This window comes from Equus asinus, chromosome 29, assembly GCF_041296235.1.
Source record: "Equus asinus isolate D_3611 breed Donkey chromosome 29, EquAss-T2T_v2, whole genome shotgun sequence".
NCBI classification, from domain to species: domain Eukaryota; kingdom Metazoa; phylum Chordata; class Mammalia; order Perissodactyla; family Equidae; genus Equus; species Equus asinus.
The window spans coordinates 23,099,749-23,125,754 of record NC_091818.1 but is presented as its reverse complement, the minus strand read 5'-3'; the positions used below and the strand labels follow the sequence as shown (position 1 = coordinate 23,125,754).

At 37.3% G+C, this 26,006-nt stretch overlaps 1 protein-coding gene across 20 annotated transcripts in view; it reads left to right on the top strand.

The window, feature by feature from the left end:
• MYO3A (myosin IIIA) overlaps window positions 1-26,006 on the top strand; it is a 217,976-nt gene that overhangs the window by 149,756 nt on the left and 42,214 nt on the right. For all 20 annotated transcript variants that reach the window (XR_011499336.1, XR_011499334.1, XR_011499333.1 and 17 more), the window contains 6 exons: window positions 7,994-8,147; window positions 9,685-9,773; window positions 12,114-12,243; window positions 18,336-18,415; window positions 18,874-18,951; window positions 21,506-21,711. Coding sequence is in view for 16 of the 20 variants with exons in the window: in XM_070501364.1 (XP_070357465.1) it covers window positions 7,994-8,147; window positions 9,685-9,773; window positions 12,114-12,243; window positions 18,336-18,415; window positions 18,874-18,951; window positions 21,506-21,711 (737 nt within the window). In the remaining 4 variants the exon portion in view is untranslated. The remainder of the gene's footprint in view (window positions 1-7,993; window positions 8,148-9,684; window positions 9,774-12,113; window positions 12,244-18,335; window positions 18,416-18,873; window positions 18,952-21,505; window positions 21,712-26,006) is intronic.

Genomic DNA, 26,006 nt, shown 5'->3' with positions numbered 1-26,006 from the left:
AAATTAAAGTACTACAACCAAAACTTATAGGGTGCAGCAAAGGCAATGCTAAGAGGGAATTTTATAGTGATAAACATGTACATTAAGAAAAAAGAAAACTCTCAAATAAACAACTTAACTTTACACCTCAATGAACTGGAAAAAGAACAACGAACTAAGCCCAAAGTTAGTAGAAGGAAGGAAATAACAAAGATCAGAGTGGAAATAAATGAAATAGAGACTAAAGAGACAATAGAAAAGATCAATGAAACTCAGAGCTGTTTTTTTTAAAGGATAAACAAAACTGACAAACCTTTAGCTAACTCACCAAGAAAAAAGAGGAGAGAGGACTCAAATAAAATTGGAAATGAAAGAGGAGAGCTTACAACTGATACCACAGACAGAAATACAAAGCATCATAAGAAACTACTATGCACAATTGTATGCTGACAAATTGGGCAACCTATAAGAAATGGAAAAATTCTTAGAAACATACAACCTACCAAGACTGAATCATGAAGAAATCAAAAATCTGAACAGACCAATTACTAATAAAGAGATTAAATCAGTAATCAAAAACCTCCCAACAAACAAAAGTCCAGGACCAGATAGCTTCGCTGGTAAATTCTTGCAAAGGTTTAAAGAAGAATTAATACCAGTCCTTCTCAAACTCTTCCTAATACTAGAAGAGGAGGGAACATTTCCAAACTCATTTTACAAGGCCAGCACTACCCAGAGACCAAAACCAGACAAGGACACACACACACAGACACACAAACTTACAGGCCAATATCCCTTATGAGCATAGATGCAGAAGTCCTTAACAAAATATTAGCAAACCACGTTCAACAGTACATTAAAAGGATCATACACCATGATCAAGTGGGATTTATTCCAGGGGTGCAAGGATGGTTCAATATCTGTAAATCAATCAATGTGATACACCAGATTAACAAAACAAAGGATGAAAATAATATGATTATCTCAATAGATAAAGAAAAGCATTTGAGAGAGTTTAACATCCATTCATGATAAAAAGTCTCAACAAACTGGATATAGAGGGAAGATAACTCAACATGATACAGGCCACATATGACCAGCCCTCAGCTAACATTATACTCAGTGGTGAAAAGTTGAAAGCTTTTACTCTATGATAAGAAACTCTTGCTTTTACTAGAACTTCCACTACTGTGTTGAATTAAACTGGCAAGAATGAGCATCCTCTTGCCAGAACAATTAGGCAAGATAAAGAAATAAAAGGCATCCAAATCAGAAAAGAAGAAGTAAAATTGTCTCTCTTTGCAGATGACATAATATTATGTGTAGAAAACCCTAAAGATTCCACTAAAAAACTATTATAACTAATAAATTCAGTAAAGTTGCAGAATACAAAATCAATATAGAAAAATCAGTTGCATTTCTATACACTAACAATGATCTATACGAAAGAGAAATTAAGATAACAATCTCATTTACATTAGCATCAAAAAGAACAAAATACTTAGGAATAAATTTAACCAAGGAGATGAAAGACCTGTACACAGAAAGCTATAGGACATGAAAGAAGAAACAAAAAGATGGAATGATATTCCATGCTCATGGATTGGAAGAACTGATGTTGTTAAAATTTCCATGCTACTCAAAGCAATCTACAGATTCAGCGTAGTCCCTATCAAAATTCCAGTAGTGTTTTTCACAGAAACAGAAAAAAAATCCTATAATTTGTATGGAACCACAAAAGACCCTGAATAGCTGAAGCAATCTTGAGAAAGAAGAACAGACCTGAAGGCTTCACACTTCCTGATTTCAAACTATATTACAAAGCTATAGTAATCAAAACAGTATGGTAGACACATAGATCAAAACAGACACATAGATAAATGGAACAGAATAGAGAGCCCAGAAATAAACACACACATATATGTTAATTAATTTACAACAAAGGATATACACTGGGGAAAGGATAGTCTCTTGCATAAATGGTATTGAGAAAACTGGACAGCCACATGCAAAAAAAAGAAACTGGACCCTTATCTTATTCCACACACAAAAATTAACTCAAAATGGATTAAAGACTTGAACATAAGACCTCAAACTGTAAAACTCCCAGAAGAAAACATAAGAGGTAAACTCCTTGACATCGATCTTGGCAATGATTTTTTGGATGTGATGCCAACAGCAAAGGTAAGAAAAGCAAAAATCAATGACTGGGCCTACATCAAATGAAAAATCTACTCAGCAATGGAAACCATCAACAAAATGAAAATGCAACCTATGGAATGGGAAAAAATATTTGCAAATCATGTATCTGCTAAGAGTTTGACCTCCAAAATGTACAAAGTACTCCTCATACAACTCAATAGCAAAAAGACAATCTGATTTAAAAACGGGCAGAGGTTATGAAAAGACATTTTTCAGAGAAGACATACAGATGACCAACAGGTATATGAAAAGGTTCTCAACATCACCAATCATCAGGGAAATGCAGATCAAAACCACAATGAGGGGCCAGCCTCACAGCCAAGTGGTTAAAATTCTGCGCGCTCTGCTTTGTTGGCCCAGGGTTCATGAGTTCAGATCCTGGTTGTGGACCTACTCCACTCATCAATCATGCTGTGACAGCAACCCACATACAAAGTATAGGAAGATAGGCACAGATGTTAGCTCAGCGCTCATCTTCCTCAAGCAATAAAAGGAGGAGGATTGGCGATGGTGGTTAGCTCAGGGTGACTCTTCCTCACCAAAAAAAAAAAAAACCTCACAATGAGATATCACTTCACGCCTGTTAGAATGGCTATTTTGAACAAGACAAGAGATAACAAGTATTGAAAGGATGTGGAGAAAAGAGAACTCTTGTGGACTTTTGGTGGAATGTAAATTGGTACAGCCACTATGGAAAATAGTATGGAGGGTCTTCAAAAATAAAAACAGAAGTGCCGTATGATCCAACCATCTGGCTATGTATCCAAAGTAAATGAAAACGGGATCATCTTAAAGAGATATCTATACTCCCATGTTCATTACAGCATTATTCCTAGTAGCCAAGATATGGAAACAATCTAAGTGTCTGTCAATGGATGAATGGATAAAGAAGATGTGTTGTGTATGTATGTGCAATGGAATATTATTCAGCCTTGAGAAAGACAACGTGGATGTACTATGAAGGCATTGTGCTAAGTGAAATAAACTAGACAAAGAAAGATAAATGCTGTATGATTTTGCTTATATGTGGAATCTTAAAAAGCCAAACTCATAGAAATAGAGATTAGAATGGTAGTTACCAGCACATGGAGATTGGGAGAAATGGGAACATATTGGTCAAGGAGTACAAACTTCCAGTTATAAGATGAATAAGTTCTGGGGATCTGATATATAGCATAATGACTATGATTAATAATACTGTGGTATATAAAGTTGCTAAGAGAGTAGATCTTACATGTTCTCACCACAAATAAGAAACGTTAGTTACGTGAGGTGATGGAGATATCAGCTGACGCTATCATTTTGCAATATATAAGTGTTTGACTTCAATACATTGTACACCTTAAACTTACACAATGTTATATGTCAATTACCCCTCAATAAAACTGAGGGGGGCAAAAGAAGATAATTTCTCCACAAAGTCACTTGGAAGCCAGCTTCATGAATGAATTCCTAAGGAAGATAGGCAGGTGATCAGGAGGACAGATAGAGGAAAATAAGAAAGAGACAAAGGAACAAAAACCAACCGGACATCAAGGATGTTTTCCACAAAGTCCTTAAGCTTTTCCTTTTATTTAGCTCTGTCTGATCTCTAGCTTCACAAATCTGCAGCAACATCACAATAACTGATGGTGTAATGGTGTCTCTGAGCCCAAGAAAAAGTTAAATTATGTTTACTATTATTTGCTGCAGAATAAATAATAGTGCTAATAATGGCTGGCAGGCATTACGTATGTAATATGTGCTAAACGTATATCCACTTTATTTCCCCCAAAACTATCCTCTTAGGTAATTTAAGATCTAATCAGAGAAATGCAAATACAACAATAGGCTATCATTCTCACCTATGAAAAATATCAGAAAAAATTTTTAATGAGAATATTCATTGCTGGTGAGGATGCTCCAAGTTTGGAATGCTTATGCAGAGCTAATTAGAGAGCACGTTGCTGCAAACTTAAAAAAAAAATCAGTCTAGAAATGCCCATCAGGAGCCTGTAAAATATTCACACGATTTGGTCAGCTATCTGTCCTAAAGATATCATCCAAAATACAGAAAAGCTTGTGCACAAAGCTGTGCATCAGAGCACTATTGAAAATAGATAAAGAAGTAATTTAAAATGTCCTCCGCTAAGAGGATGGAATAGAACTGCCAGATGTCATCTGATGTAGCCTTCAAATAATATTTATGAAAATATATTAATTGCATGGGTATATGCTTATATTATGATGTTATTTTCCTTTTGTCAAAGAAAATACAGTAAAATTAAAATTGAATAGCATGATTCCTGTTCTTAAAAATATTATGCATAGAAAAAGACTGTAAAGATTCCACTAGATATTAAGACATTGTCTATAGGAGATGAATTTATAAGTGAATTTTAAGGTCTTAATGGTTTTGCAATATTTTAAATTTTATGTGAGCATGTACTTCGTTTATAATCAGTAATTAAGGATTATACACACACGCATGATTTATTGTTTTCACCCTAATCCGTTATCTGGAAAACTGCTTTTCAAAATGACTCTTGCAAAAGGAATCCAGAAAGCTCAGCGTATTCATTTACTAGGACTGCCATGACAAAATGTCACCGACTGGGTGACAAACAACAGAAGTTTACTTTCAGTTCAGGAGGTTGGAAGTCCAAGGTCAGCGTATGGACAGGGTTGTTTTCTCCTGAGGCTTCTCTCCTGGACTTGCAGATGGCCACCTTCTTACTGTGTCCTCACATGGCCTTTTCTCTGTGCAGACGCCTCCCTGGTGTGTCTTCACCTTCTTATAAGGACTCCAGTCCTATGGGATTAGTACCTTGCCCTTCTGACCGTGTTTAACCTTAACTGCCTCCTTAAAATCCCTCTCTCCAAATACAGCCACATTGGGGATTAAGGCTTCAACATCTGATTTGCCGGTGGAGGGACACAATTCAATCCATACACTCAGTTATTTAACATGCCCCAGCTTCCCTAGATACAGAGGCGAATAAAGTTCCTGTCCTCATACAGTTTTCTAATGAGAGAGAATAATAAACAAGTAAACATGCTAGAAATACCATGAAAAAATTTAGAGCAATGGTACCGGGCATAGAGAGTGATCAGCTGAGGAAGGGAAGCAGTTGAATTAGTCCCGGAGATGGGGGAAGGTCTCTCTGCGGTGGTGAGACCTGAGTGAGGAGAGTCATTGTGGTGTTAATCTGTGCTGAGTAATCTGTGGTTAAATTTCCACCTGCGTTAGAAGCCACGCGGAAGCTTGCAGCCTCTCTCAGCCTGTGGTGACCACCAGTCCATGCTGCTGTGTGAGTCTGAAGACTCAAGTTAATAATCTTGAATAACTCCTGCAGTGGCACTTTGGCCCAAATAGTTAAGCTTGTTGTTTAGGCCATAGCTGTGGAGGTACACCTTCCGTGGACTTTCTTGCTGCTGTGTCCTTTCATAGCTCACACTCAAAACTCAATGAAAAACAAGGGAGAATCTGACTAGGGCATGAGGTTTCCTAACATCCAAGTCTGCTTTATCTTGCCTCCTTGATAGATACTTAGAATGCTTATCCGTCTACCATTTTGGGAAAGGGAACTCAGGCCATCTGAAGAGAGTAAGGGTTATATAATCCTTCCTGCTAAGCAGTTCAGCTTTCCTGCGCTTAATAACTCTACTCGTCAGCTTTAAATGTATCTTTAACGTACAGGGCGTAGCAGAGGACTTTCTGAAGAGCTCTGTGAGCTTCGTTTCTCTGCATATGCTTAAAAACGACTAAGCATTTTGAGACCATAACTGCTTTAAAATGCATAAGTTTAGGCATGATCATTTTACTAAAAGTGCTCTATAAATCTTGAGTAATAGCTTTTTTTCTCCGTTGGTTTGCCTGGAGTCCATAACACTAACAAGTATCTTAAAGAGGAGCTCCTAGTTTTCCAAGTTACTCATCTCTGCCCTGTATGACCTGCCACAAAGCACTCAGTGGATTTTGACACAGGCAAATAGAAATGACAAGTGCGTTGGTTTGGACCTTAACCTCATGTGCTTTCTGTATAAAACATGCAAAACCTCTTTTGAACTTTGCGGTTGCCATTTAAACTGTAATATGCTGTCAGCATAATGTGTCTGACTGTAAAGTGATTTTAGGTCTGCATACTTCTCCCAAGGTCACCTTCAATGAAAAAGCTGTGAAACTTCAAGACCTTGTTTCCATTTGTTTGTATTGGATACACTGATTGTCTTTCAAGTGATTTACCTTTTAGAACGAGTTCTGCCTCATTTTTATGTATTAGATTTTGTTTTATTTAGAAATATACAATTATTTTTCCTGGTGAGACCCTTGACGTGAGATTTCAATTCCATGAGGCTCCAAAAGTAGTGATTAAAAGTTTGGGCTGATCAAATGCCCCACTTGCCATTGGCTGAGTTCCTCCAGGAAGTGGCCAGAAATAAGCTCTCTTTCTCTGAACTCTTGTAATACGTCGCATATAGCATTTATCTATCCTATGTTACTTTGCATTTTGAATGTATGTCACTCAAATTATATTGTAAATCCACTGAAGAAAGGGAATTTGTTCTAAGCATGTCTTTATCACCCATCATAGTGCCTATTAAAAGGTATTTAATGAAAATATTTGATTAATTAAAGAATATATTAAAATAATAATATAGGCTAGATAATAGTAATACGAACAACTAGACTTGGTGGTGAACATGATGTAGTCTATACAGAAGTAGAAATATAATAATGTACGCCTGAAATTTATATATTGTTATAAACCAACGTTGCCTCAATAAAAAAATTTAAAAACACATTAAGATTCCTTTGCCAATAATAATAATAATGAAAATAGCCTGCAATTTGAACTTGTGCATGATGCGGAACGTTCTGCCAAGTGATTATTTGATCCCCTTGCCCAGTGATAGTTGCTTTATCACCTGAAAACCGGCGAGTACTCTACATGTAAGCATCGCTGCAAGTCATAGTTCAGAGGTCACGTATGTCCTCTTTGACAGACTGTGGCACTGGGGTAGGGGCGCGGTATGAAGGCAAAGTCATAGGAACAAAGTTGTAGCACAGTTCTTCTTGTCCGTTTTGTAAAATAGATCAGCCCCTATGTTGTGTTGGCACCATGACCTTAGAGTAATTGTTGTTCATCATCTTTATTTTATGCATCTTATAATATACTCAACAGCAAATGGCTATTAATGTACCAGATATCTTTACTTTGTTAGATGGAGATTGTTACCTCCATTTAGTAGATGAGAAAATGGAAGCTTATAGAGTAAGAAAATTCATAGGATTACTTGGCTAGTTAAGCAGCAGAGTCTGGATATGAACCCGTGAGTTCTCAGTTCTGAATCCATTGGTTGTCCCTATGACCCACAGCTGTCCACTCTACGAACAATGTACATGTCATCGTGACTGAAAAGTTATGTAAATGTTCTTGAGAGATCCATTTCTGAAACTCGATAAAAGGCTTAAATTGGGAGACGTGTAACCCTAAGATATACCTAATTAATATTCTGTAAATCCTGGAACATAGTTATATTACTGCTCATTAACAACATAATCGCTTGCATTTTGAAAGCTTAAGATGTCTAATTCTAGTCTAGAGACTAGAAACTTTTCATTACTATCCTGAGTATAATCAGTGTTGACTTTAATGAACTAGCAGTGCTGGGAGAAAAAAACAACATGATACCTTCAGTGTAAGGACCAGGTATAGGGAGCAAATTATTACAATATGTGTAAGTAGAATATCAGGTAATAAGTGCCAAGCTACATATTAGTCACAAAATTTTAAGCGAATTTTTCTGTATGTATTATTTCCTGTTATAGAATGAATACCTAAATGAAGATGTTGATGCTAGAGTTATTGAATACGAAGATAACCGGCCCCTCCTAGATATGTTTCTGCAGAAGCCAATGGGTTTACTATCCCTACTTGATGAAGAAAGTAGATTTCCCAAGGCAACCGACCAGACTCTCATAGGTGAGTTTTGAATTTAGTGTCTTAATAGTTTTCTGAATATAGTCGTGTAATTCTGAATGATTAAAAAAAATTTTTTTAATGATCTGGGAGAAAGTCACAAAGCCTGCATATATAATGTTAAAAAAGAGTCTTTGGATCTAATATCTGGACCAGTCAATGTTTATAAGAGGGTGAAATATTTAGTGCTGCATTAAACAAGTTTTGATATTGACTTCTCCTTATATTATGGCAGAGCCCCAACCGTAGGATCTTATGTTAGAAATGACCTCAGAAATTATCCAGCCCAAAATTAGAAATTTGAGGGCAGGGCAAAAGGAAAGCACTAGAATTTGAAAGGAGATAGTTAACAGGAAGGGAAATAAATTCATCTGTGATGTTCTAGTCATTTATCTAATAGAGGCAAATAGCTTCACATACCTTAATAATCTCTAGGTTACAGTACATTAATTAATGTTCATGGTAATTATCCTGAGTCATCAAAGAAAGATTAAACATATTCATTTTTTCTGTTTGAGAAGGCAGAGAAGTGTATACTATATTTAGGAAGATTATCATCTAAAATACCTTTAAAAACTCCTACTCCTTAAATTTAAAAAAAACTTTAGGTTTTTCAGGTACCTGAAAAAAATCACTTTTTAAAGTGGAAACACCATGCTTTCTGATGGTAGGAGATATTCATTCTGTACAATAAATACTTACAGAAAAACTGGATTCACATTTTCTCTCACTTACTTTTGAGGATATACAGAGTCTGTTTCCTACCATTAAGTCGGTGGTGTTGCTTCCTTCTGATTCACTGACTCGCTTATTCTGTCCTCTGATTGGACGACACTAGATGGGAAAGGAAATAACCCCAAGGTTGCGGGGAAAATCATTTCATAGCAGTCACTTGATTTTGGTGTTAAAATGTTACTTCTAGGACATGGAGTAAAAAGTTCTCTGAAGGTGGTAAATTGTTAAGAAATGTAACTGCCTTTCTGGTCCTATTGTGTTTCCTGTGCAATCAGTAATAACTTATAGCTCCTCTAATAGAAAGGAGAGCCAGAATCCCAAATTTCTGTGCTCATAGATTCACAACAAACTGTGTTTCAAAAGCCTCTTTGGTTGGTTAGTCTCAGGTAGTTCCCTTTCCTGTACCAATGGTTCTCAAAATGTGGTCCCCAGACCAGAAACATCAGTATCACCTGGGAACTTACTAGAAATGTGACTTCTTGGATCCCACTCAAGACCTACTGAGTCAGAAACTCTGGGATCGGGACCCAGCAATCTATGTTTTAATAGGCCCTCTTGGGATTCTGATGCTTGCTAGGGTTTGAGAACTGCTGCCCTAAATCATAACGGAATGGTAAAATTCATGGTCTTGTGTTTTGCCTTCCCATTTACAATTATATTCCAAATTTGCATATGTTAGCTATGTCAAATTTTCTGTCTTTTTTCACTGCACATTGTTTTATGGTGAAAGAGATGATTCTGTCGATCAATATTTTTGAAAGATCTCCTACATGCTTCATATTGGAGTTCAATTTTTTTCTTATAGAAAAATTCGAAGGTAACCTGAAATCACAGTACTTCTGGAGGCCCAAAAGAATGGAACTTTGTTTTGGAATTCACCATTATGCAGGAAAGGTAAGAACTTTGAAGAATTATGACTTTCTCTTTAGTCTTTTGTTAAATAATAAAGATACACATGAAAATTATGGGCCAAAATATTTATAGATGCTTATAATGGGATGGCCATCTGTTTCTGCCCCTATCTCGTCCTAACTCTACTCTCCAGCTTCCCACAATCTGTCCTATCCTTTGCCAACCCACCCCTCCCCCACCCCCGACTCCAGGGCATCCACGTCTAGCATCTATCCTGAAAAGGTGAAAAAAATAATCTTTCTCTTAGTTTGACAAACACAAGGTTATAGGTTTTCTAGAGGAATTTTTATTAATAAACTAAGGGAAAATAAGAAAGAAAAGAAAGGGGTAAGCCTCAAAGAGTCTATTTTTCTGATCCTAAGATTTGGCTTTGGGTGAGATTGGCTGGCAGTGGGTACCTGTTTTTTCCTTCTTTTGATGGTAGCTGGGGACCTTTTATATAAACTGCCTTTTTGGACTTCAGGTGCTTCTCTCTCCACTGCAGTCTTTGTCTCTCCTCTCTCCCGACAAGAGAAGGTGCTGGGCTGAAGGTATGCTCAGATTACTAAACTAACCGAGATAGATGGAATTGACTAACGGGCTGTTATGCAATTAAAGGAAGAAATGTTTATGTATTGATACACGCACATTCCCACACCAGAGCAGACCTCACATATGTTTTCCTATACCCAGAGAACACTTTCTTTCCCTTCTGCAGAGAATAACAGGTCCTTCCCTCAAAACGATGTTAGAAATATTGGAGGACTAAGAGGATATTAAAATCAAGAAAGAAAGCATAGGGGCTGGCCCCGTGGCCGAGTGGTTAAGTTCGCGCGCTCCGCTGCAGGCGGCCCAGTGTTTCGTTGGTTCGAATCCTGGCCGCAGACATGGCACTGCTCATCAAACCACGCTGAGGCAGCGTCCCACATGCCACAACTAGAAGGACCCACAAGGAAGACTATACAACTGTGTACTGGGGGGCTTTGGGGAGAAAGAGGAAAAAAATAAAATCTTTAAAAAAAAAATAAAAAAACAAACAAGAAAGAAAGCATAGAATGAGAAATTCATAAGCAAAATAAAATAATTATACTATCTTCCAAATAAACCTCTTTTAAAATATCCATTAAGAATTCCCTATGATCATTTTATCCAGTTGTTTTTAACAATTGTATTAGTCTGCTCAGGCTGCCATGATAAAAATATTTCAGGCTGGGTGGCTAACGCAACAGAAATTCATTTTCTCACAGTTCTGAAGGCTACGAGTCCAAGATCAAGGTCCCAACAGGGTTGGTGTCTGGTAAGACCACTCTTCCTGGCTTGCAGATGGCTGCCTTATCACAGTGTCCTCATGTGGCCTTTTCTCTGTGTACGTGAGCAGGTAGAGAGAGATCTTCCTCTTCTTATAAGGATATCAGTCCTATGGGATTAGGGCCCCACTGTTATGACTTCATTTAACCTTAATTACATTCTTTAAGATCCTATCTCCAAATACAGTCACATTGAGGTTAGAAACTCAACATATTAACTTTGGAGGGACCCAATTCAGCACAAAGCAACAACCATATTGGATTCATCCTACAGAAATCTTTGGGTTACATCGATCTTTAGAAAGTCTTATGGGGCCGGCTCCGTGGCCAAGTGGTTAAGTTCGCGCGCTCCGCTGCGGCGGCCCAGGGTTTGGATCCTGGGCGCGGACATGGCACTGCTCATCAGGCCACGTTGAGGTGGCGTCCCGCATCCCACAACTAGATGGACTTGCAACTAAGATATACAACTGTATACCGGGGGGGAGGGTTTGGGAAATAAAGCAGGAAAAAAAAAAAAAAGATTGGCAACATTTGTTAGCCCAGGTGCCAATCTTTAAAAAGAAAAAAGAAAGAAAGTCTTAAAATTATTTGTAAGTGCCAGAAACACAAACGCCCACAGCATATCTAGACCACGCTACTACTGAGACAAAATTCTATAATGGCCAATTCACTGCTGGTGAATCAATTATCATAAAAATGAGAATGCCTTGGTGGCCCCAGGGTGCTACCTTACTGCCGCCCCCAACTCTCTAAATGGAGAAAGGAAGTGCACCAAATTTCCAACAGAAGAAATGAGAGGAATCAAACGTCTTTGGTGATTTCAATGCAGAATCAGTGAGACACAGATTTTTCTCTGACAAGATATGACGTAAACCTGGAGAGGTTTGCTTTCCTGGCCAAGTTGTAAAAGACTGCCTTCATAGATCTTTGTATAGCTGTCACTCAGCACAGAGTCAGCTCTCAATAAATATCTGTTGATAACGATGATGATGATGACATCGATTGTGATAATGATGATAACATACTTTATCAACAGGTCTTCTATAATGCAAGTGGGTTCTTAGCTAAAAATAGAGACACTCTTCCAACTGATATCGTGCTGCTTTTGAGGTCATCAGAAAACAGTGTAATTCGGCAGCTAGTCAACCACCCTCTGACTAAAACAGGTAAGCTAAGGCAATTTCCTTTAACTGAGAAGGTTCCTCGGGCCCAATCAAGTAGTTTCTGACTGATTTTCATGAGTATCATCCTCAGTTTTTCGTGTTGGTTTGTTTTCAGCTCACTAAGTATATCTTTGTTAATATCCTCTGCCCAAACCATCTGAAGAAAACATAAAAATGAATATAAGGAAGCTAGGTTTTTGTTTAAAGAAAAGTGTTTGAAGCACTCACCAAGAAATGTGGTGCTATCCTAGCTACTCAGTAGAAGAATGCTCTCACCTCCAAAGTTCAGAATTGCCTGCTGTTTCAGGACTGGGCAGCTTCTGGATTGTTCTTTGAGGTTCTACAGGTTTAGTGAGCTCTGCCTTATTGATTAAAAACTCACATGCCTTTGCTCCACCCAATCATATAATCCTTGCATTTGCTTTTAAGTAAAAAAAATTTAGTTTGGGTTGTTTTCTTTAGTGGAGTTTAAAATTGTTCTCTTCATTTCTTTTTTTATAGATTTATTGAGGTATAACTGACATACAATGAACAGCACATATTTAGGCAGTAAAACTGGAAGAGTTTTTGATGGTAAAATTGGATGAGTTCTTGACATACGTAAACACCTGTGAAACCATCACCACAATCAATAGTGGACATAGTCGTCACCCCCAAATGATGTTTCCTCGTGACTCTGTAATCCCTCCCTCCACTCCTCGCTGCCCCTATCCAATTGTTCTGGCACCATTTGTTGAACAGGTTGATCTTCCCCCAGTGAATTGCTCAAGCACCCTTGTTGAAAATCAATTGACTGTATTCTATTTCTGGACTCACTATTGTGTGTCGCTGGTATTGGTCTGTCTTTATGGCAACACCAACTTCTTGATTACTGTAGCTTTATAAAAAATTTTGAAATCATGTAGTATAAGTTCCCCATCTTTGTTCTTCTTTTTCAGAGTTGTTCAGGCAATTATAATTCCTTTGCTTTTCCATATAAATTTTGGAATGGACGTGTCAGTTTCTACCAAAAATCCTGAGACTTTGATTGGGATGCACTGAAGCTATAGATTAATTTTTGGAGAAGTGCTGTCTTCACAGTACTGTTTCTTCCAATCAGGGAGCATAGTATAGCTCTCGATTTACTTAAGACTTCCTTAATTTCTCTCAGCAATATTTTGTAGTTTTCAGTGTACAAGTCTTACCCATCTTTTGTCAAATTATCTGCTCGTATATCACTTTTAGGCTATTATAAATGGTAATTTTTAATTCAAATTCTGTATGTTGCCGGTACATAGAAATACAGTTGATTTTAGTATATTGATCTTTTGCCCTGCAACATCGGTAAACTTGTTTATTAGAGTAACTTTTTGTTTGTAGATTCCATAGGATTTTCTACATAGATGATCATGTCATCTGTGACTAAAGTTTGCTCTTTCTTTTCCATTCTGTTTACTTTTTATGTCTTCATCTTGCCTGGCTAGATGGCTAGAGTCGCCAATACAATGTTGAATACAAGTGGCGAGAGTGAACATTCCTGTCTTATTCCTGATCTTGGGGGAAAAGCATTCAGTTTTTCTCTAAGTGTGATGTTAGCTGTAGGTTTTTCATAGTCCTGTATCAGGAGGAGGAAGTTTCTTTCTATTCCTAGTTTGCTGAGTTTTTATCAGGCATGCCTGTTTGGATTTTGCCAAGTGCTTTTTCTGCATCTATTGAGATGGTCATCCATTTGTGTTTTTTTTTTAATCTGCAAATATGGTGAGTTACATTGATTGATTTTTAAATGTTATACCAACTTTTTATTCCTGAGAAGAACCCGACATGGTCATGATGTGTTAGACTTTTTATTTGTTGCTGGATTCAATTTGCTAACATTTCGTTAAGAATTTTTGCATCTATGTTCATGAGAGATATTGAACTGTAGTTTTATTCTAATTTTTTTCTGACTTTGGAATCAGAGTAATACTGGCCTCATAGAATTAATTGAGAAGTATTGCCTCCGCTTTAATTTTCAGGAAAAGTAGAATGAGTATTATTTCTTCCTAAAATGCTTTGTAGACTTCATCAGTGAAGCCATTTGGGCCTGAAAAGTTTGGGGGGGAGAACGTTTTTGACTACAAATTCAATTTCTTTAATAAACATAAGGCTATTTAACTTATCTAATTTTTTGAATGAGCTTTAATAGGTTGTGTCTTTTAAGAACTTTGTTTTATCTGTGTAGTCAAATGTATTTACATGAAGTTGACTATAATATTCCCTAATTATCTTTTCAATATCTGTAGATCTTGAAGTTATGTCAGCTCTCTCATTCCTGATATTGATAATTTGTGTCCTTTCTCATTTTATTCTTGATAGATTTTCTAGAAAGTTATCAATTTTATTGTTATTCTCAAAGAACCAGTTTATGGTTTCATTGATTTTTTTTCCTATTGGTTTTGCTTTCTATTTTGTAGAGTTTTTTGCTTTTTATTGCCTCCTTTCTTCTATTTACTTTGGGTTTTATTCTGTCTTTTTCTGATTTCTGAGGTGGAAACTTAGATCAGTGGTTTAAGAAAATGTTTCTTCTTTTCTAATATATTCATATATATGGGTTATTATAAGTCTTCTGCTTAATTTCTAAATATATTAGGATTTTCCAGGTATCTTTTTGTTATGGACTTCTAATTTAATTCCATAGTGCTCAGAAAGCATACTTTGTATGATTTAATCCATTTAAATTTGCTGAGACATGTTTTATGGTCCAGAATATGGTCTGTCTTGTTTTATGTTTCATTTGCACTTGAAAATAATTCTGCTGTTGTTGGGTGGAACGTTCTATAAATGTTAGTTAGGTCAACGTGATTGATAGTATTGATCAAGTCTTCTGTATCCTTGCTGGTTTTCCCTCTCCTGGTTCTATCAGTTACTGAGAGAGGAGTTTTGAAATATCTGACCATAATTGTCAGTTTATCTATTTTTCCTTTATTTATATCAGGTTTTGCTTCATGTAATTTTAAGGTCTATTATTGGGTGCATAAACACTTAGAATTGTTATATCTTCTTGATGAATAGCCCCCTTTACTATTATTAAATGGCCCTTTTTATCCCTGGTAATATTCTTGGTTCTGAGATCTACTTTGCCTGATATTAATATGAAGACTCCAGCTTACTTACTATTAGTGGTTGAATGGTAAATCTTTTTTATACTTTTAATTTCAGCTTATTTTTGTGTTTATGTTTAAAGCGGGTTTTTATAGACAGCACATAGTTGGACCTTGCTTTTTTAAATGCAATTTGATAATCTCTGTCTTTTAATTGGAGTGCTCAAACTATTTACATTTAATGTGATTAATGATATGGTTGGATTTGACTCTACCACCTTGCTATTTGTTTTCTGTTGGGTGCATCTGTTTTTTTCCCCTAGGCTTCACTTGGGTTCCCCTTCCTGCACTGCAGCATAAAACCTCTTCAGACAGAAGCTGGGGTAATCATAGGCCTCACCTCGTTTGTTCCCCTCTCTCAGGGCTTGATTTCCTGTACTGCTTGATGCACAGTTTATGAAAGCTGTTGTTCGTAGACAAATACTGTATGATTCCATTTACATAAAGTACTTAGAGTAGTTAAAATCATAGAGATAAAGAGGAGAATGGTGGTTGCAGGAGCTGGGGGTGGGGGGAATGGCGATGGTATTTAATGGGTATAGAGTTTCAGTTTTACAAGATGACAAGAGCTAAGGAGATGGATGGTGGTGGTGACTGCCCAGCATTATGAATGTATTTGATACCACTGAACTGTACACTTAAAAATGGTTGAGATGCTAAATTTTATGTTATGTGTCTTTTACTACAATTTAAAAAAAATGGAAGGAAAAAGAACCCTATTGTTCCCTATATTTTGTATTTTTTTTGTTATTTCGGTTAATCCAGTCTGTTACTTTATCTTGCCCAGAAGCAAAAGGCTTTAGTTTTGATTTTAACAATCATCATCTCTTTCTATATCCACCAGAAGCATCTATACATCTAACTTCATGTTTTCCACCCTTATAAAATATGCAGTCAGGTTCTCGATATTATATTATGCCTCCTGACTATCAGCAGAACAGTGTCTAGTGGGCTGGGGAGAAGAGAAGCACTTCATAGTCAAAGGTGTTTCAGTACCTGAGAACTTCAAAGCTATCAAAGGCATTTGGGCTTTATATTCACTTAGATAGGCAAACATATAATAATAATAATAGATAGCTTTGGTTAGAAATTGCAGTGTGCTAGCCACTGTGCTAAGTAGTTTCGTTTACTCCTAATAACAACATTATAAGAAGGTACTACTTTTACAGATGAGATGTTGAGGCTTGGAAATGTTGGGCATCTTTCCTAATGTTATCCCACTGGGAAGTCTTAGAAGTAGTCTTGAAAGTTCAGGTTCTTCAATTCTATATTATGCTGTCTCCAAGATGCTAAAATAACCCTGGCCTTCTCCGTGTTTGGCTTCAACTATGAAATGTAGTTTAGCCATTATTAGGGGAAAAGCCATCACAAATCCCTGCAGCTCACATCTCTAGTTTGGTTTATGACAGGTTTCTTCATCAGGCCAACAATAAAAGCAAACTAGATGTATTTTCTGAAATCTAGATCTGTGCTCATTTTACTTCTTGTTGATATGCAGAGATGAATTTTTAAAAGGCTTTTGTTTATTTTGTTAAATAATTTGATAACTAATGTATAAATTTTGTTAAAGTGAAATGATTAATCCTTTACTGAATTTCCTCTACTTTTTTAAGTTTCCAGATAGACTTAAAATTTTGCTTCTTACTTGGCTAATGTTAAGTTAATGGTATCTATTAAGTACTCAGTCTATCCTAATTAATGTGAACTTTGTGGATTCATCATGCTTCCAAGAAACTTCCAAGTCTGTGGTAATTTTTTTCCAAAACTTTCCCTGGTAATCCTTAAAAAAGAGAGAGAACAATAAGTGAGATTCCTGGAGCTGCTCCTCTGAAGATCACCGGTTACTCTCTCTGTCCACTCTGCGGTCTTCAGTAAGTTTCAGGCTTGAAGACTGAAGAGTGTCGTGTGCAGTCTCAGCCCAGCACGAAGTCATCCCACACGCCCCTCTCAGCATTTTTCCTGGGGGAACGAGGGAAGAGGGATGTGAGCAGAGCAGAGGCATTGCCAGCTACATCCCAGGCAGGCTTCATTCCTGTACCACCATCTCAGAGCCAGTCTTTGCAGCCACAAAGAATGTGTGGGATTGGCCTGTATTTGTCATCTAAAAGAATGAGAGTGAAGAAGACTGATCTTCCTGAAGTGATACTGAATTCTGGAGACATTTTGAACATTACCATTAGGATGATAAACTCTTGGATTGTGGGTTGGTTAGTTTATTGTGCTTGGGGGAGATGGGAGACCAGTGAAAGTGAACTAATGTTTCCAGGCACCCACCATGTGCCAGACATATTATCATGTATCAAAATTCTGTGAGGTAGGCATCATGATCCCCATTTTATAGATTCAGACTGCAACTCAGAGACTAAGTAAATGATCCATGGGCAAAACAATTTAAGTATTACAGCTGGTATTCAAACCCAGGTCTTCCTGGCTTCCAAGGCCATAATCTTTTCACTACATCATAATTTTTTCACAGCATTGGGTTGTGTACTTTTGTGTAGCCCAAGCACCAGGCACTGTTTCTGAGTGTTAGGTTGAAAATGTCCATCCTCTCAACCATACTTGGTTTGCTTATAACCACTTCATGTGAATTAATGATCTGCATGATTTTTAAGGCCCATTGTAAAGCTTACTTTTGCCTTAAAGAAAATCTCGTATGCCATTTAACAGACACAAAAAAGCAGCAAATTGCTCCGTTTATCATAATCACCCTATATCTTGTAGCAATTCAAAGGAAATCCAGCATTTACCCTACCTTTTCTCTTCTCCAAGGTGGAGTTTTTCTGAATTTAAAATTTGTTACAAATTTTCACGTATTATTTTATCCCTGAGTTTCTCAATAAATAGTTAACTAAGCATGTGAGTCTGAATATTGTGGGGTCAACAATGTTTATTTTAACATTTAAGTAAATGGGGTATATCTTCTAGCTATAAATGATTCTAAAAGGTAAATTAATTTTATCTACATTCCCATAGGTAACCTGCCACGTTTAAAAACTCAAAATATAACAAATTATCAAATGAGGACTTCAGAGAAAAGAACCGACCTGACAAAGGTAAGAAAGTGCACTGTTCGTGGCAGCGGTTCTAAGAACCTAACCTTTACAATGGCAGTGTTTTGTGCTCCTAAAAATAAATAGCCTTTTCCTTAGTTTTTCTCCCTCTGATCTTTTTTTTCTGCTTGAGCAGATATTTATGTTATGTTCATATTACTGCTAGTCAGTAGAATAATCATGCGTTTCTGATATATTCCTAACTCATCATTTATAGCTCGTGTTAGTATTACACTAAGACCAACTAAAATGTATTAGCTAATTCAAAGATAATCACATGCTATGCCAGACCAATTCCAATTCCAATGAGACTAGCAAAACAATTACCTTAAAGTAAAACTATCAATGACATTTTGTTCTTTTGTGTGTATGAAAGCCTGGACTATGATAACCACGTGCTCCCTGTAGATCATAAAGTACCATAAGCACTGAAACATCTCTGTTTCCCTTGGTCTTCTTAGGGTGAAATTGGAGAAGCCACACGTCGTGCCAGAGAGACGACCAACATGAAAACACAAACAGTAGCATCATATTTTAGAGTAAGATATTAAATTATGATGTGTTGCGCTTAGGGATGTTATTCTAAATGAAAGTTACAGATTAAAAGCTAGTAACAAATGTCAGAGTGCTATTAGCAAAAGAGGATTTTTATTGTATTTCATTTTCTGTTCGTTAGATATATGACATATTAGAATATACAGTCAAAACTCTGTGGCTTGGTGTGCTTTGATATTTTATCTGTAAAATTATCATATAGCAGGTTGATCATAGTGGAGTTCTACAGCTTGATTAAAATTTGCCCATAGAACCAAACACAGTCCCACTAGAATAAAACTTAAAAGGATTTTTAATTTGATGCTATGATACCCGTCAGTTCTTCTTCCCACTCCTGAGTGATTTTACGATAGACAGATGGGGCGGGGTTGAGCATTCATCTCCATTCCATATCTCCCTGCACATAGACGAGCTGACAAACCTCAAAAGAAAAATAGAACTGGTGTAGGAGCGGGGCAAGGAGAAGGGACACCAGAGAAGCACAGTAACATGCCAAGGAAGTGAGTCACTGTGTCCTTAGCATAGCATCAAGGTGACCTTTCTTCCTTGGACACTATGGGGGAAAGGAAAGAAAAGAAGCACTTTATTTTCTCTGTGTTCTGGAGAACTCTAGGTAACCTTGCCCTTGATATTGGTTCCAGTTCTGTTTGTCTCTTTTGATAAAATTTTATTAACCAGCCAATGAAAATGAAGAAAATATCACCTAAAACTTGGAAATTATTAATAGTTATACAGTCATGTGCTGCATAATGATATTTCGATCAACAATGAACTACATATATGACGGTGGTCCCATAAGATGAATACCTTATAGCCTAGGTGTGTAGTAGGCTATACCATCTGGGTTTCTGTAAGTATACTCTATGATGTTCACGCAACAGCGAAATCGCCTAAGGACGAATTTCTCAGAATACATCCCCTTCATTAAATGAAGCATGACTAATTTAATGGGGGAGGGGGGTTTGGGTTAAATTTACTGTAAGTGTTTAGTGAATAAATCCAGTTCCCTAACAGAATCAAAAAATACTTTTAAAAATAGCTGGATAGTTTTAGTAAATATTTTTCAAGTCCTAAGCTCATAAGAGCCAGTATGTGCTTACTCATCTTTGAGTAGCACCTAGTACATTTATATGCTTCATATCTCACATTCGCTGCTGGTGCATTCAGCTCACATCAGGACCGCACCACAGTTGAATCACCGAGAGTACTTACGGCCACATTGTGTTCTTTTTTAACTGAGTTATCCAAGACCATAATCCTGCCACTGTTGTTGACATCAAACACCGTGTATATCTTTAAATCATTAGTTCATAAAATCATTTTACTCCTCAGGCTGAGGTGAAGGCGATAGAAGATAATTCCATGTGTAGTATGTAATATATTTTAAAAGTCATTTTTCATTCTGCAGAGAAGAATGAACATAGTACGCATGAACTCTGGCTTGGTCCCTGAGAAAAACCAGTGCGTAAATTACAGTCAGCTCTTACTCAGAATGTCACCAGGCACGCAGATCACCTTTGTATCTCCAGTGCTTGGCAGGTGTTTGCATGACGAAAGGAATGATGACTCACCGATAAACGTAATGATAAAGGGCTCCAAGGTGGCAGACCCAGCTGTTTGAAGAAGATCTCATCGGAGTGTGGGTGCCCAAGGGGAAGCCATGCAAATCCAGTGCTTTGTCAGTTGCCCAGTTCCACTGTTCGCTTTGCACTGGCTTTGTAATGTCAGCTTTTATATTTCCAACACTAAAAGAGATCCAGCTGTCAACAGCTATCTATGTCGATACATTTTTTTTCCTTGCCAGTAATTTGTAATCCTGGTCTTTGACATACTAGTTTTGTGGGGTTGCACTTTTAGTTGAACCATGATTATCCAAATATGTTGTACTTAGTTGACCAGTAATTGGCGGCTGTTTTAGTAAGGTATTGCTGCAGAATGCAGTTTTCATATCTGTGCAATTAAAAAACTTCCAAAATAAGAAAATTATCAAACGAGAGCAGATTAGAGTACTTAAATGGATTTGTTTATTTTTATAACCGTGTCCTATATATTAAACTGCATTAACTTCTCAGTCCTTATGTTAAACTAGGAGATGATTCTGATAGGGATTAAAGTGTTTACTTACATACTTTCTCTAAAGAAAGAGTTAGGCAAGGATATTAGCAGTGTAAGCAGGAAAGCAGATTGTGTGCCTAAATAATGCAATTCAGAAAGTTTCCCTGAGAGAATATAATTACTTACAAACAGACTGTATAAAAAATAATTTTATCTATTAATTAAAGTTGCCTTAAAAATTTATAGGCAGCCTTTTAATAGCTAAGTTCTTAGTTATTGCATTTACATTTCTGTGAGTAAACCTGCATTTTAAAAAATATACTATAAATAAAACTTTCATTAATACAGATTTCTCTTCTGTGAATTAGTGCGAGCATTTGTAACATTCAGCTTTCAGATTTTATTCTCATGATAAAAAGAAAGACCTGCTAGTTAGGTTTTTGTCTGCTACCCTGGGAAATTTCTTTTTGTTGCATGTTATAGTATTCTCTGATGGATTTGCTGTCTAAAATGGTGGTGGGCCAACCTCATTTCGTCCGTTGCATCAAACCAAATAATGAACGTCAGGCGAGAAAATATGACAAAGAGAAAGTTCTGCTACAACTTCGCTACACGGGAATTCTGGAAACAGCAAGAATTCGAAGGCTAGGATACTCACATCGGATACTTTTTGCTAACTTTATAAAGCGGTATGTAGATTTCTTTTTTAAGTTTCCATGTGCAGTTTGTATAAAAATGTGTCAGAAGAATTATAGGAAACAAAATAGGAGAGAGAATTACTTGGGTGTCCTAGGAGGGAGGCATTTTGTTCACGCAGATGATTCTGTATTGCAAGAGAAGGTAACTATTACCTGTGGCTGGAAGTTCTATTGTCGGCTGGGAGATCCCACATGGTAGCATAGGGTACAGGTCATAGGCAGCATCATCAGAGGCCTGAGCTTCTGTGCTGAGGAGCTGAAGGATTTGGTTTTCATTCCAGCTTTGCCACTAGCTGTGTGACCAGGGGCCTATACCAGTGATTCTCAATGAGGGGACATTTTGCCCCTCAAAGGACATTTCTTAATGTCTGAAGACATTTTTGGTTGTCACAACTGGTGGGATGCGGACTTGCTGCTGGTCTCTAGTGGGTAGAGACCAGGGATCCTGCTAAATATCCTAAAATGTGCAGGACCAGCCACCCCACAACCTATAACTATCCAGCTAAAGTGTTCACAGGGCCAAGGTTGAGAAACCCGGGCCTAGCCTGAACCTCGTTTCCTCATCTAATGAGTGTGCCGTGACTACCCGATAGAATCGTTGTAAGGACCAAATGAGATTCTGTCTCTAAAAGTGATTTAGAAGACATAGAGACTCAGTTAGGTCTAAGGAGTCCTTTTTAATATCTGAGATTAATGTAAAATGAATCAAGCTACATATTAAATCATACATTAGTGGTGATATAGAACTTCAGCATTTTATATTTTTAATATTTTAAGTGCATGTTTCTGATATTTTATCAATTCTATGATTTCCATTAGCCATTAAACCTGAAATTTCAATTTTCAGAAGTGAAGTCCATTACAATTTTCAGCTGAAACCTAGCATTTGAGGAATTCTCCGTATGTAACATTCTCTGACCTTTTTCAGAATGTATAAATTAGTGTTAAGAACAAAACAAAGCTTTATGATTGCACAATGAACTGTAATTTCTAACGCTCTCCCCCAAATAATAAAACACCGTCTTGTCTGTGTCAAGTATTCTTTTACTTGAGGTAACCAAGATCCTCACTGAATGAAACGAGAATTCTAATTCTTTTTGCAAATTTTCATTTTTTCAGCAATTTGTGGTAGTTCTTGATTTCTTTTTTTTCTTTAGAGACCTAGGAAAGAAAAGAAAGGTATTTATTTGGAGCACCTTGAAATAAAAAAGACCTTACCACTTTTTCATGATGGAGAGCAAAATTACATAAATCTGGTGACACTCATATTGGCAAATCCTTTATAATAGCTTAAGACAGGCTTTAAAGCTTCAAATTTCAGAGGTCAGAAGTATGGCCAGCATCTAATCACTGGCTTTACTTCTCCCAACTTTATATCCAAAACTAAGAAATTAAAAATATTGGAATTTCTTATAGACCAACAGGTAAATTCTCCGTTGTGTACACGGTGTACCAAAAGCCAGAGGGACTTGGGTTAGACTGGATCGGCAGAGTGGGCCTTAGTGAAGTGACAGAGGTGACAGAAGATAAGATGGAATCAGATGGGGAAACTGGTCTGGATAAAATTATGAAGAGAGAGATTTAAAAGCCAGACTAACAGTTTCAAAATTATCCATGTTTTTCACTATGTATCGTAAGGAGAACTAAATCTATTTTCTTGATGATATCGTAGTTCAAAGGAGCTTATTTAGAAGGTCAGAAGTGAGAATAAATTCTTAAATGTATCTCCACGTCCTGTGCTATTACAAAACAGCAAATTACTGCATGATAAATGAGGAGGGGAAAAAGCTGAATATACGGAGAACATGTGAATAGCTGTTCTGAATACAGGAAGTTCTAGAAATAAAAGGCTATAAATAAAATAAACCTTTTCTCTGTCACTAATTTGAAAGCTGTCATCCAAATTGGCGTAGACTCTGAGGAAGGCTGAGCAATTTGCGGAGGGCCCGTGGAGGTGTAAATAGCACTGACTAACCCTCCTCAGTCCTGCCTTAGCCTCTGACTGACCCTCCTTGTATGATGCAAAATTCATCAGACACTTTGTTCTGTTGTAGATAAGCTCCTCCGTTTTGTGACAAAGAAATAATCTTAAGGGAAGATAGACAATGTAAACTGACTTTGCACAAGACGCTGGATTTGGACTGTAGTTGCTTCAAATGAACCCTTACCCTAAGAAGCCACGGAGTTAGCCCCATTTTCCTGCCAGGCACCTATGCTCAGTTTTGCCACCAGAGCTCTGATGCGGCCAGAACTGATGGAAGGCAGCAGGATAGTGGAGCACGGACGCATGCATGCTTTGAAGTCAGAAAACCCGGGTTTGAATCCCAGTTCTGCCACTTACTAAATGTGACCTTGTTCAAAGTAACTTGAGTTCTAGAAGCTTCGAGCTTCAGTCTCTCTTATCTGCAAATAGGAATGATGATAATAGTATCTACTTCGTATGTGGTTATGAGCACTAAATGAAATAATATATGTGAAGTCTGTTGATAGAACCAAATGTCATCCATACATATTAACTATAATTATTTTCATTATTATTTTTTCCTCAGCCCCAAGGTCCCCAAATTACTTACAGACCCCTACAGTGCTGTGGTCTCAAATCCCACAAGGTAAACCATGCAGCTAACTCATAAAAAACAAAGCCAAAGTCAGTATGTTGACTTCAAAACAAGGGCCACAACAAAGCCTGGGTCTGGGGCTTTCCTCCATAAGCGCATCAGGTCTACCCAGATATTTATTTCCACAGCAAGTCCCAGAGGTGCTTCATTAGTCATTCAACAAACATTTAATTGAGCACCCACTATGTCCCAGTCTTTGAACAAAAGATTAATCCAAGGATTAATAAAAGAGCCTCTGATGTTAAGAAACTCACAGGTTGGTTGAGGGAATCGGATCTAATGATCTACGTTATCGTACAATGTGGTGGAAACTCCCAGGGCAGGGTGTTGGTCTGCTGTGTTCACTGCCGGGTCCCAGCACGTAGAAGCATGCCTGGCATATGGTAGGTGCTCCATAAATATTCGAAAATGAATGAAAGAATAGTGGATATTCTTAATAAAAATATGCACAGGGTACTCTGAGAACATGAAGTAGAGGTGGTGGAGGGGGGTAGGAAAGGGGAAGACTTCTTAGATGATAGTCAAAATTCAGATAAAGCAGAGAAGCATAAAAATAACACATAAATGCATACTATAAATATTGTATTTTAACTAAGAACATGAACAGATGTTTATTTTTCAATCTTTTGAGATAAGCTTAATTTTTTCCTTTAAAGTCCACTAATCAGAGTTTATTGACTTTCTTCCATAAGCTATCCATAATCCCTTATTTATGATTTGTAGTGAATATTTCTTGAAGTAAAGCAAGAAGTTAGAGATACTTGTGAAACAATCAAAGAGCTGAATATTTCTTAATTCTTATTCTCCTCGACCCTTTATGACAGCTTTATCCACATTTAATTCCATGGTTTTCTAGAATACTTCTTTCTGGAGGCTAACCAAAGCACTGGATGCAGTTTTGTAGAAACAGCTCTCTGGCTTTCCCCGCTCATGTTTCATCAGTTTACCCGATATCTGTTCATCAAAGATATGTTGAAGAACGTTTCTAGAATATTGAAAGAGTATTTCTTCCTTAGGGGAACAAGGAGTGAAGATGGAAGGACATGTGGGCATAGGGAATAACACATAGAAAGGCACAGAGGCACAAACACACATGGCCCTTTGGCATAATTTTAAATAACTTTCATTGCTGGAGCTCAAGATGTTGGTGGAAAATAGCAAAGAGTAAGGCTGGAAAGGCAGGCAGGGATGTATGGCAGGAGGATGCTTTCAGACTACATCATATGTGGCAACAAATGTTAAATGACGGCTTGTCGGCAGGTGTGCTCTTCCCATTTCCTACATTTCTACTGCTTCTTGGCTCACATTTTTTCATTACCTGCCCAGCCTTTGAAAGCACCCGTTTGTGTCATCCCAGCTTGGAACTTGGGAAATGCTCGGAGACTGTCAAGTCAGGAAAGGACATGATCAGCTTTTCATTTTATTAAAATAGTTCAGACAAAGCTGTGGAAGTTGGCTAGGGAATGGGAGGAGGGAGTGAAGATGGACTTAACCGTTTGGGAGGCAATTACAGAAGGCAAGATAAGAATGGATGAGAAGTAGGTTTAAGGTAATGGCAGTAGGAATAGAGAGAAAGAAATGGCTTCTAGAGAGATTTTTAAGTTTGTTGGATGCACAGAGTGAAGAATAGGGAAGAATCTAGGATGACACACAGATTTCTAGCTTTAG